The sequence below is a fragment of the Neovison vison genome, chromosome 2 (genome assembly GCF_020171115.1).
Source record: "Neovison vison isolate M4711 chromosome 2, ASM_NN_V1, whole genome shotgun sequence".
Taxonomy (NCBI): Eukaryota; Metazoa; Chordata; class Mammalia; order Carnivora; family Mustelidae; genus Neogale; species Neogale vison.
The window spans coordinates 43,624,704-43,637,387 of NC_058092.1; the positions used below are offsets into that span (position 1 = coordinate 43,624,704).

Sequence of the window (12,684 nt, forward strand, 5' to 3'; positions counted from 1 at the left end):
GAGAGGCCGTTTCCTAATAAATGGCCTCCAACCTAAGAGAATGTGCCAGGCCTCCTACTACCCTCGGGGGTAGGATCACAACTAGGAAGGTGGGCCCAAGACGGGGGTATCTGCCTCAATGTCCCAGCTCTAGAAAAGGGAAATGTTGTCAACAATACATCTGTGAAAAGTGGTTGGAGAAGCATGAATGCTGCAGTTTGCTGGACTGGAAGAACTAATAGTCCTTCCTCGCCTTCTGGTAAACATTAGCTCGGGCTTCTGAAATGCTAAATAAAGGTAGAGACAAACAAGCCCACAGGGCAGGCACTGAAGATTTTATTTTCATAAACATGCTCTTTTTCTCTCATCTCTCTAGCTGTCTGTTCCAAATTAATGTCAAGACCAGAGGAGGGATTAAAGACAGAAAATTTCTCTTGCCCGGCTGCCAACCTTTAGTAGGTAGCCTGACAGAGGCTGGGGATTCCTGGGGCTTAGCCCAGAGGGTGGTGAGTAAGATGACACTGTCCTTTGTGCCAGACTTGGTCTCTAATGCCACCATTAGCCAGAGCTCCCCTGCCTCTTGCCTACCTACAACCCGATTCCTGGCCACTTCAGGCTCCCCATATTGGGTGGCCCTACTGTGACCCAGGCCAGCCCTGAGCACTCTTCGTGGCGGCACCCCTGCACCCACGCCTGCTCGGGGGTGTTCAAACCCAAAGTTCCCCAAGTTAGGGTTCCCTTTTTAATTTAGCAGGGCCTTCTAGTCTATCCGAAACCTGAGATAGAAAATGGGGTGTAAAATCTGGGAGGGGAAAGTCCAATCTCCACTGTTGACCCCAGTGACCCAGCAAATGGTGGCCAAGGGTAGGCCCTCGATGAACGAACAAGTAAAAAGTTTTCAAGTCACCAGGCAAAAGAACAGAGCATGTGTGCATGTGATGGGTCTATGAACTGTCAAGTTCAAAATCAAGCTTTCCCCAAAGCCTGTGGGATGCTGCAGCTATATTGGTCAATAAATCTTCACTTTCTAGGGATTCCCAGTCTATGTCCCTGTGAATAAGAGAATTGCTCTAACAGAGGAACATACAAAGAGCTGTAGGAGAGCACAGAGGAGTAAGTAATTTAAACTTCCCCAAGGACAGGCTATCTGAAGTGCATCCTAAAAAATAAATAGTGGGCTTCCAAGTAAACAAGCCAGGAAGGGGAATTCCAGAACTTAAAAACCTTTAAAAAAAAAAAAAAAGCCTTAAAAGGTTTTAAAGCAATGTTTCCAGTAATTAATGGGAGTGCTGTTGTTGTTATTATTGGACTGTTGCTAGTGCCTGGATAAAACAATTAGGTACTTATGTGCTAGCCCAATTCTATCACTGCTGGTGTTGTAAAGTGAGATTCCCAGGAGGTAAGAAAGGAGATACAGACATAAGATAAAAGCAATTTAGAAAAAACTCTGTAGTGCTAAATAAGAATTCAAAGTATGAGTATGAACCCACATTGCATTTCCTTTAAAAAAGGAATCAAGCACACAACACATATATTTCCTGACTCTGAACAGTGAAAAGGCCTGTGAAAAAACAACCCAATGGCAATGAGTACTGCTAGCTTCCAGATTGTGACGTGGTATGACTATCTCCCTAATGAACAGAACCAAGACTCCTTCAAGAAATGACTCAGTCTGGATCTGGGACAGGAAATGTTCAAGATGAGCCTGGAAAAGCCTGGAAAATTTTGTTGTAACAGATAATAACACATTTATCAGAGATTCTTAGGGCTATGCCAACAGGACTCGGGCCAATTGGAAGAGCTTCCCATTAGCCAAAGAAGGGACAACTTGAATATTGGTCAGCATAATACTTGCAATGGACTGAAACTAACTGGTCATTGTTGCTGGGTGCTAGCAAGCCAACTACTATTTTGAAAGTAGGTGGGAAAAAAAGCAAAAGAATCATTTATCCTGCTTTTCTCCAGGAATTACATCACTGCCGAGCCAAAGAGTAGATAAAGGGAAGTTTTTATGAAAGAAGTATTCTAATTAACAAAGAAAGAAGCAAAGATAGAACTGAAATATCACCATTTTGAAAACCCTAATGATTTAACAGATGTAGGCATTGCTTAATTACTTTAAATATCAATAAGCAAGAGATAGTTACAAATTATAAGTTTATAGGTGAAAGCATTTAACACCACATATCAAGTAGTCTTGCCAAAACCAACCAACCAACTAACCAACCAAGGCTGACTCTAACCAAATCTTTGGATTCAACCACCAGTTTACAGAAAACAAAGGCAAAGCAACATGATAAACAACACCATAGAAATACAATCAGCAAAATCCAGATAGTGAAAAACTATAGGATAAATAATCTTCAACAAATATATGGTAAAGGGAAAGAGGGGAGAATGGAGTAGGAATCTACCTACCATTTAAAAAACACTTAAGAGATACATCAACAAACTGCAAGGTGAAATTCAAACACTGAAGTACATATGATGCCTCAAAGAGATTGGGGAGACACTCCAGAGCAAGGCAATAAAGTGGATATCGCAATAAAGTGAATACATGCACTTTTTGGTTTGCCAGGGCATATAAAAGTCATGTTTATACTATACCAGAGTCGACTAAGTGTGCAATAGGATTATGTCTGAAAAATGTACATACTTTTTTCTCTGACATAATTTGTCAGAGTCAGAGTGAGCATGAATAGGGGAGGGGAGCAGAGGGGGAAGCAGACTCTCTGCTGAGCAGGGAGCCCAATGTGGGACTTGATCCTAGGACCCTGGGATCATGACCTGAGCCAAAAGGCAGATGCTTAACTACTAAGCCACCCAGGCATCCCAAAATGTACATAGTTTAATTAAAAAATACTTTATTGCTAAAAAAAAATGTTAAGCATCATATCAGCTTCCAGAGAGTCATGATCTTTTTACTGGGGGAGGGTCCTGACTCAATGCTGATGGCTGCCGACTGATCAGGGTGGTGGGTGCTGAAGGCTGGCTGCGGCAATTTCTCGTAAGACAGCAATGAGGTTTGCCACATGGATTGATTATTTTCACAAATTTCTCTGTAGCACGCGATACCGTTTGATAGCATTTTACCCACAGTAGAACTTTCAAAATTGGAGTCAATTCTCTGAGACCCTGCTGCTGCTACATGAACCAAGTTTCTGTGATACTGTGAACCTCTGGTGTCATTTCAACCACCTTCACAGCCTCTTCACCGGGAGTAGATTCCCTCCAGGAAACCACCTTCTTTGTTCATCTGTAAGAAGCAACTGCTCACCCTCAAGTTTTACCCTGAGAGGGTGGCCGCGCAGTCCTACCTTCAGCCTCCGCTTCCCGTTCTCTTGCTCCTTCCGCCCCATCTGCAGTCACTTCCTCCCTGACATCCTGACCCCTCTGAGTCACCCAGGAGGGCTGGAACCAACTTCTTCAAACTGCTGCTCATATTGCTATCCTGACCTCTTCTCATGAATCACGGATGTTCTAGGATGGTGAATCCTTTCTGGAAGGTTTTTATTTCACTTGCCCAGAGCCACCAGAGGAATCACTATGGCAGTGACAACCTTATGAACTGAATTTCTTAATCAGAAGGCTGGAATGACTCCGTGATCCATGGGCTGCAGAACAGATGATGTGTCAGAGGCATATGAACACTTACCTTGTCTGTCTCCATCAGGGCTCTTGGGTGATCAGATGTGCTGTCAGTGAGCAGGAATATTTTGAAAGGAATCTTTTTTTTTCTGGGGATGTCTCAACAGGGGGCTTAAAATACTCAGTAAACCATCTTGTAAACAAGTATGCTGTCATCCAGGCTTGTTGTTCTGTTTACAGAGCACAGTAAGTATAGATTGAGCAAAATTCTTGAGGGTCCTGGAGCTTTATGAACGGCAAATGGGCACCAGCTTTAACATAAAGTCACGAGCTGCATGAGGCCCACCCACGCGAGTCAGCCCGGCCTTTGAGGCTTTGAAGCCAGGCGCTGACTACAGCTGTGGACATCTCACAGGGCATTTTCCCCCGACAGAAGGCTGCTCCGTCTACACTGAACATCTGTTGTTCAGTGCATCCACCTTCACGAATGATCCGAGCCAGAGCTTCCGGATCACCTACTGCGGCGTCTACACGGGCACTGGCTGCTTCACCTTGTCCTTCTACGTTATGGAGGCGGCTTCTTTCCCTAAACCTCACGAACCCACCTCTGCTGCTTCCAACCTTCCTTCTGCAGCACACCCCCCTCAGTCTTCACAGAATGGAGGAGGGCTCGGACTTTGCTCCGGGTCAGGCTTGCCTTAAGGGAATGTGGTGGCTGGTTTGCTCTTCTATCCCTGCCGCTCACACACTCTCCACGTCGGCAGTAAGGCTGTTCCACTTTCTTATCATCTGTGTGTCCCCTGGAGCAGCGCTCTCAGTTTCCTGCAGGAACTTTTCCTTCGCTTTTGCAACTTGGCTATTTGGTGCAAGAGGCCTCGCTTTCAGTCTATCTTGGCTTTCGACATCCTTCCTCACTAAGCTTAGTCATCTCTAGCTTTTGATTTAAAGTGAGCAATGTGTGACTCTTTTTATTTGAACATTCAGAGGTCATTGTTGAGCTATTAATTGGCTCATTTTCAATATTACAATTTTTTAATAGGGAAGCCCGAGGAGAGGGAGAGAGACAGGGGAATGGTCGGTCAGTGGAGCCATCAGAACACACATAACCTTTATGAAGTTTACCATCTTACATATGGGTACAGATTATAGCACCACAAAATAATTACAACAGTCACACCAAAGACCTGTGATCACAGATCACCATAAGAAACATATTAATAATGAAACAGTTTAAAATATTGCAAGCATTACCAAAATGTAACACAGAGACACAAAGTGAGCAACTGCTTTTGGGAAAACGGTGCTGATAGTCTCAGCTCAACACAGGGCTTCCACAAACCTTCAATTTGTAAAAACAAAACAAAACAAAACAAAACAAAAAACAAAGACACACACAGTATCTGTGGAGCGCAATAAGCAAAGCTCAGTAACACAAGGTATGCCTGTATTAAGAAGATACAATTTTTTTTAGCTGTGACTGTGGTATTACAGTTATGTTTTTAAAAGTTTAAAAGTGTCTTTTATAGATCCAGAATTTAAATATTTATGAATCAAATAATACATGTGCTTAGGTGTGCTTAAAAATAATAAAGGGTGGGGCATCTGGGTGGCTCAGTGGGTTAAAGCCTCTGCCTTTGGCTCAGGTCATGATCTCAGGGTCCTGGGATTGAGCCCCGCATCGGGAATCTCTGCTCAGCAGGGAGCCTGCTTCCTCCTCTCTCTCTGCCTGCCTCTCTGACCACTTGTGATCTCTCTCTCTGTCAAATAAATGAATGGAATCTTTAAAATAATAATAATAATATGGGGTATTAATCTTAGATGTGCTTCAAAATAATATGGGGGTATAGATGGGTGAATGGATGAAATAAAGTTGGCCGTGAGTTGACAACTGTGCAAAGTAAGCAATGAGTACATGGACATTCACTATACTATTCACTCTGCTTTTGTCTATGTGTAAAAACTTTGCACTAAATAAGTTTAAGCAAGAATAAAAAGTTACTGTGTTGTGTGCCTGGGTGGCTCAGTTGGTTAAGCATCTGCCTTTGGCTCAGCTCATGATTCCAGGGTCCTGGGATCGAGTCCTGCACTGGGCTCTGTGCTCAGTGGGGAGCCTGCTTTGTTTTCTCCCTCTGCCTCTCCCCCTGCTTGTGCTCTCTCTCTCCCTCTCAAACAAATAAATAAAATCTTTAAAAAAAAAAAAGTTACTGTGCTGACCCACTCTCCAACCCGGGTTCTTCCAACTGACTTCAAAGAGAACCAGGAAGAAAACTGATGGAGAAAGAGCACAGACGGCGCCTGGGTGGCTCAGTGGGTTAAGCCGCTGCCTTCGGCTCAGGTCATGATCTCAGGGTCCTGGGATCGAGTCCCGCATCGGGCTCTCTGCTCAGCAGGGAGCCTGCTTCCTCCTCTCTCTCTCTCTGCCTGCCTCTGCCTGCTTGTGATCTCTCTCTGTCAAATAAATAAATAAAATCTTAAAAAAAAAAAAAAGAAAGAGCACAGACACTGAAACTGGGCTCTCTGGGCAGGGACATCTCAGATGTGGTGTGAACAAGAAGGGGCTGGTGGAAAACAGCTTTAGTCATGGTGGTAAGTCATACAGTCTGGATGCTCTGTTAAAGAGGATTACAGCAAACTGTATTTGACAGTTAAAACTGATTTCAGAATAAAAGAATTGATGTGTATAAACATAGTAAAAGGGTTTGTAGCTTTGGCTTATAATATGAACACTCTTAACAGGAGTGAGTGAAAGGATAATTGCACATAAACCCTGTGTATCGAATCAGGAGGGTTTTTTAATTACAAAGGAATCTCCTAATGCCCTTTTCTCATCTCTTACTAAAGCCCGATCACACCGCAGTGTAATTACCTGCTGGCCACCCTCCTCCAGACAGACCCACTTGTCACAGCTCCTGGGAAGGCAGCCCCAATACAAATGCCATCTTTCAGATACTCCATCCCACAAGCCAAAGTAAGACTCCCAAGGCACAGTTTCCAGGCTTCCCCAGGGTCTTGGCTCAGAGAAGAAATGGTGGTACTGGCCCTCAGGTGATAATTTAATTAAAAAAAAAAAAAAAAAAAAAAGGAAGTATGGGGCACCTGGGTAGCTCAGTGGGTTAAAGCCTCTGCCTTCAGCTCAGGTCATGATCCCAGGGTCCTGGAATGGAGCCCCGCATCGGGCTCTCTGCTCTGTGGGGAGCCTACTTGCAATCTCTGTCAAATAAATGAATAAAATCTTTAAAATAAATAAATAGTTTTTAAAGAGGAAGGAAAAGAGGGAAGAAGCAAGCTAGATATTCTCTGTAATATCTCTATGATTTATATAGGGGTGGTTTCCCTGATCATAAGTCATTGGAGGCTCCTCTGTGATCCCGAGTTTCCAGGGGGAGAAGGGGTGGATGTTCTTCTAGTAATCCGTGCCAGGCTAAGCCCTCCAGTGTGCAGATTTACATGAGGAAGGTTATCTGTGAGATTAGAAGCCATTCTTTTTCAGTGAAAGCTGGGAGTCTAGAGATTACAGAAGAAGGCGCAGGCAGTTCATAAATCCGCAGAGCCTGGGGCTCTGGACAGCCCTCGTTGGCAAAGCGATTGATGCTTCTGCCACAGAAGCTCCAAAGAAACTCTTCATCACTATCTCATTTGGAGACCTGACACCCAAACGGAGACACTGATGCCCAAGTTTATAGATCTGAGCAAAGCCCAAAGGTGTCAAATCTATATAAATCAGGATGGGAGGTCTGCAAAGGCCCGCAGGACCAGGCTTTTCTCAAACGCCAGCTTCTGACTCTCTGAAGGTTTAGAGTACATGGGACACTGGCCTGGAGCCTTCATAACAAAATGCAAGGAAGAAACTTAAGTTCTAACATAGAAGCAGGCTGAAAGAGGCCCTCCCTAGGTCGATGTCAGGTATTTTTGGCCAAGAGAGACCCAAGCAATGGCTGCTACTGTGGGCACAACCTCTGTCCTCCAGCTGGGCTCAGATTTTCTTGTTCCCAGGGATATGAGCCCACATCACATCACTGTGTCCCAATGAACCTAAGACTTCACCTTCCCAAATGCCATGAGAAGCTAACTACTCTCTTCAGAAAAATAGGTAACTGATTGCTTCTGCCCAGCCTTCAGGGTCCAGCTCAAACAAGACCTATTCTACGAAGCCTTCCCTCAGGCCAGTGAGTCACAGCTTCTGTGCTCCCACCAAGCTCATCAATTCACAATTTGGGTCTGGCACGTCTCTACAAACACTGTCTGTTTATTATCTGTTTAGCTGTTTTACCCATGGACCAAGGCTCCCCGAGGCTGACTGTATTTGACTTTCTAGGTCTCCAGTTTCTGGACCACGGAGGCCGCAGAACAGCCTCAAGTAAATGCTGAGTGAAAGAGTAAATGAGGGCTCCGTGAGCCAAGACACCTCTGATAAAAGCCCACATCCCCCCTCTTTCCTTAATTTTGCAAATTAAGGTCACCACCTCCTTGGGTTACCTCCAGCCACCCAACATTAATTGAGCACTTGCTCTGTCTGTGCTAGGCCAAGCACTGGGGAGTTCAAGTCCAATCAGACTTAATCCCTTTCCCATGGACCTCAATCTCAGGAAGAGACCTACCTTGCCCCAGGGCCTTCTCTGCTAACTGTCAATGAAATCCATCTGCAGGAGGAGCTTAACGAGTATGTAGACAATCAAACCATAAGGCAAACAAGCTACCACATGCTCATTCTAAGGCAGTGGACTGTAAAAACCACCCACTGAGGTAATGGAAGAAAAATTTAGAACTTCTATTAATATTTATTTTTCATCAAAAAATAAAAAATTAAGCTTTAATAGTTACTATATGGATTGACAACAATGTAAATATTTCAAACACATACATATTACTAGGGTGTGTGCTTATGGCGGACAGACTACACAATGGCCTCCACACAATGTAATGTAGATCAAATCATCACAACCTATACTTTAAGTAACTTACAATTTTCTTGTTAATGATACCATAATAAAGCTGAAAAATAGTGTAAAATAAAAATGCCCTCCTATCGCTTCTCGGCCTTTCGGCTAAGATCAAGTGAAAAATGCCCTCCAATGATCCCTGCCTCCACGTACTCATGTCTTTGGGTAATCCCCTCCCACTGAGTGTGAGCAAGACTTATAACTTGCATCTCATCAAAAGAATATAGGAAAACTGATAGATATCACTTCCACGATTACTTTACATTATCTCTGTCTTCCTAATAGACTGTCTGTTATCTCCACTTATGGCTTTGATGATGTCAGCCATCCTATGTGGCAAGGAACTGGGGACAGCCTCCAGGTGACACTTAGTAAGGAGTACCCTCAGTCTAACAGACCACAAGGACGTGAATCTTGCCAACAACCTGGTGAGCCTGGAGGAAGATCCTTCCAGTCGAGCTTTCAGATGAGACCCCAGCCCAGGCCAACACTCTGAGTGCAGCCTTGTAAGAGAACCTGAAGGACAGAACCCAGCTAAGCTATGCCCAGACTCCTGAGCCACAGAAACTGAACTAATAAATGGGCATTGTTTAAGGTGCTAGGTTTGAGGTAACACTGTTAGGCAGCAATAGATAACTAATACAGCTCTCAAATTCCTGGGAGGTTGTGCAATCCAATAAGTATGGATTCTCTGAACTGAACTGAAGCATCTCTAGAAAAGCAAAGGAGGGTTCAAAAAAGATGCCAAAGTCCAGGAGTGAGAGCCTGCAAATTTTAGGGGTAAAAAGAACATTAGCCTTAAAAGTGGGAAAGTGGAAAAACCTCAAGAAATGGCTCCAAAACACCTGGGTTTGAGTCCCAGCTGTGCCTTTTAAGAGACAGGTGATTGGGCACCTCGGTGGCTCAGTGGGTTAAGCCTCTTCCTTTGGCTCAGGTCATGATCTCAGGGTCCTGGGATCGAGTCTCGCATCGGGCCCTCTGCTCGGCAGGGAGCCTGCTTCCTCCACTCTCTCTCTCTCTCTCTGCCTGCTTCTCTGCCTACTTGTGATCTCTCTCTGTCAAATAAATAAATAAGATCTTAAAAAAAAAAAGAGGCAGGTGATCTTAGTCAACTCAAACTTCTATACGATGGGGTCAGTAAGGCTGCTAACAGTGGACAAAGAGAGAGTGATCTAGATGGTATTTTGTAGAATGGAATGTGATATACTCATGTTAGTTTGCCACAAAACTCTAGGATGGCCTTGGACAAGGCACTGTTCTCTCTTGGCCTCAGCCTCTTTATGGTAAAAAGGAGAGAAGAGCCCAGCCTGTCTCCAAGGGCTCTGACCTTTGATTCTGACATCATCACATCTCCATGTGAAGAGGGGAAGAGGGGAAGGTGGGCTGTGACATTTACAATAGTTCCTTAGGCATTCCATTGGCCATGGCAACTGTCTTACCATCAAGATGGCCAGAGGTGTCTTTGGCCAACCATATCTTGTCAACTTGCAAGGCCTACAACCCAAATTCCTCAACGAAGAAGGAAAATCTATTTGGTTTTACAAAAAGGAAATAAAGGGTCAAGGTAAAGTCTATGAGAACCACCAAAGTTCAACACAAATACAGACCCACTCTCAGAGGGCCAGTAGCTTGATTCTGTCATTGAGCATCTTAACTATGAGCCAGGAGCTTTTATAAACATGATCTCTAATCTAGTATAGGTTGTATCATCCTTCTCTGACAGTTACGTTGGTTGAAGCTCAGAGACAGTAAGCTCCTTGTCCCAGGTACACTGGTAGTACGTGGTAGGCCAGGATTTCATTTTTGTTCCACTTGACTGCAAAGGCCCTGGTCTTTTTTTTTTTTTTTTTTTAAGATTTTATTTATTTATTTGACAGAGAGAGATCACAAGCAGGCAGAGAGGCAGGCAGAGAGAGAGGAGGAAGCAGGCTCCCTGCCAAGCAGAGAGCCCGATGCGGGGCTTGATCCCAGGACCCTGAGATCATGACCTGAGCCGAAGGCAGCGGCTTAACCCACTGAGCCACCCAGGTGCCCCAAAGGCCCTGGTCTTCGCACCACGCCCTGTTGCTCGGAGAAAGAAGAAGGTCACCCTGTGATTACAAAACAGACTAGAGGTTCTCCATGGACAGGGAGATCATGTGCAGCGTGTGGCTTCATTCATTCACTCCACAAACATTTACTAAGCACTCCCTATATACCAGGTCTTGTGATGAGCAACAAAGATGCAGGATAATACCCATTTCTTGTTCTCACGTTGCTGAGTTGAACTGGAGAGGCATACCAGTCCATGGAGGACAAATGAATCAATGAATGAACAAATGACTATGCAGATGGACACACAGACAGTGAAGAATTCGTGCTTCCAGCACCATTAATAGCGATGTATAATACAAGGTGTGTCACGGGATCACAAGGAAAGTGATGACTGCTGGAATAGAGGGAATACTCAGATATCTGGAATGGCAAGTGCAAGGGCATGTGTATTCTGGTAATGGCAAGAAGTTCAGCATGGCCGCAGCCTTGGTACACTGAGGATCTGGAACAGGAAAGCAAGGAATAAACCATGGAGGATTTGTCTCTTCTTCCAGGACGCAGACCTACTGAGCCAACCACTGAAACAGAATCATCCAAGAGGCCAGAGAGCAAATCAGCCATGAGCATTGGTAGGCTTTGGGAACCCTATGAGTAATTCAAGAGAAGTCACACTCAGGGTCTGAGGCCAGGTTGAGAAGTCACAGGGAAACTAGGAAAACCACCAGGAGTATACCCAAATAGAACAAACCCATACTCTGCTCCTGGGAAAAGGACAGAGCGCAGAGGAGAGGGGATGTTGGGGCTAAAAGGCAGGAGCTCCTCCAGTGAAAAAGCTAAGAGCTCACATCTCCCAAATCTATCACGCCAGGACCATGCGGATTTCACAATGGAGGACTCCGGCTGGCGGGCCGCATAGATACAGACATGCTTGTGCCCAAACACCATAGTGAATCGTACGGAAAGACAAAAGGGTCTGGCCCTCTTGGTTCCTGATGTTAACAATTTTGGAAGTGACACACTTGCCCATTTGTTACTGTACCAAACCTCAAAAAAAAAAAAAAAAAAGAAAAGAAAAGAAAAGAAAAGAAAAAGAAACAATAATACAGTCTCTTACTTTCCTCTTTAGCTACTTGGCTGCAGCAACTGTTTGGTTTGGAGCAACTGTAGCTGTTGGGAGGTGGTCCATCTCTGGCGCATCAAAAAAGTATGCCTGCAGGGAAAGGAAATGCATGCAGGCAGTTAAAACACAACAGTCTGCTCGAGTGTTCTAGACTCCATGCTAAGAGCATTTCTCATGGCCCCTATGTTTCCCTCTGCCATGCTTGTCATCCCACAGAACTACAAGTGACTCTGTTTCTGTCCATCTCACTTACTCAGAGTTACTTTTTTAAAATGTAGCCACTGTTTATTGGCTACTTCCTGCCTAGGACTTAATCTGCATAAGAACCCTGTCAGGCTGCTATGATTATCCTCCTTGACAAACGAGAAACGGAGGCACAGAGAGGCTGTCATTCAATCCGGCGCACATGGCTAGTAAGTGGGAGAGTCGGGTCTTTCTGACTCCAAGGTTCAGCCTCTTCATCGCTACCTTACACAGTCTCTCTTCCAGGGCAAAGAGAGTATCCTTCCTGTCCCTATGCCACCAGCCTCTCACTCAGGGCCTGGCCCATGATGTAAATAACTGAAACTCAAGGGAACTGAGGCACAACAGATTGCTGCTAAACCAGCTGGCTCTTGGTAAAGATCTTTACAAGAAAGTGCCAGGCAGGCCTGACCTCATAATTCTCCAGCTTGGAAAAGAAAGGTCTGATAAGTGATTCCATTCACCATCTACGACTTCACTGTCAAAAATCAGGAGGCGGCAGGGGCGTCTGGGTGGCTCAGTGGGTTAAGTGTTTGCCTTCGGCTCAGGTAATGATTCCAGGGTCCTAGGATGGAGCCCTGCATCGGGCTCCCTGCTCAGCAGGGAGCCTGCTTCTCCCTCTCCTCCCTGCTTGTGCTCTCTCTCTCTATCTCTGTCACTATCTTTCTCTCTTTCAAATAAATAAATGAATAAAATCTTTAAAAAAAATCAGGAGATAGAAGAGGGAAAAAAACCAAGGAGGATCTTCTGATCTGTCTCAAAGTCTGAGAATCTGGACTT

At 44.7% G+C, this 12,684-nt stretch overlaps 1 protein-coding gene across 2 annotated transcripts in view; it reads right to left on the minus strand.

Annotated features, from left to right (window-relative positions):
- The window catches only part of YIPF1 (Yip1 domain family member 1), a 41,661-nt gene that overhangs the window by 2,219 nt on the left and 26,758 nt on the right, over nt 1-12,684 (minus strand). For both annotated transcript variants that reach the window (XM_044238280.1, XM_044238279.1), the window contains one exon: nt 11,656-11,751. In XM_044238280.1, the coding sequence (XP_044094215.1) occupies nt 11,668-11,751 (84 nt within the window). In that variant the 3' untranslated portion in view covers nt 11,656-11,667. The remainder of the gene's footprint in view (nt 1-11,655; nt 11,752-12,684) is intronic.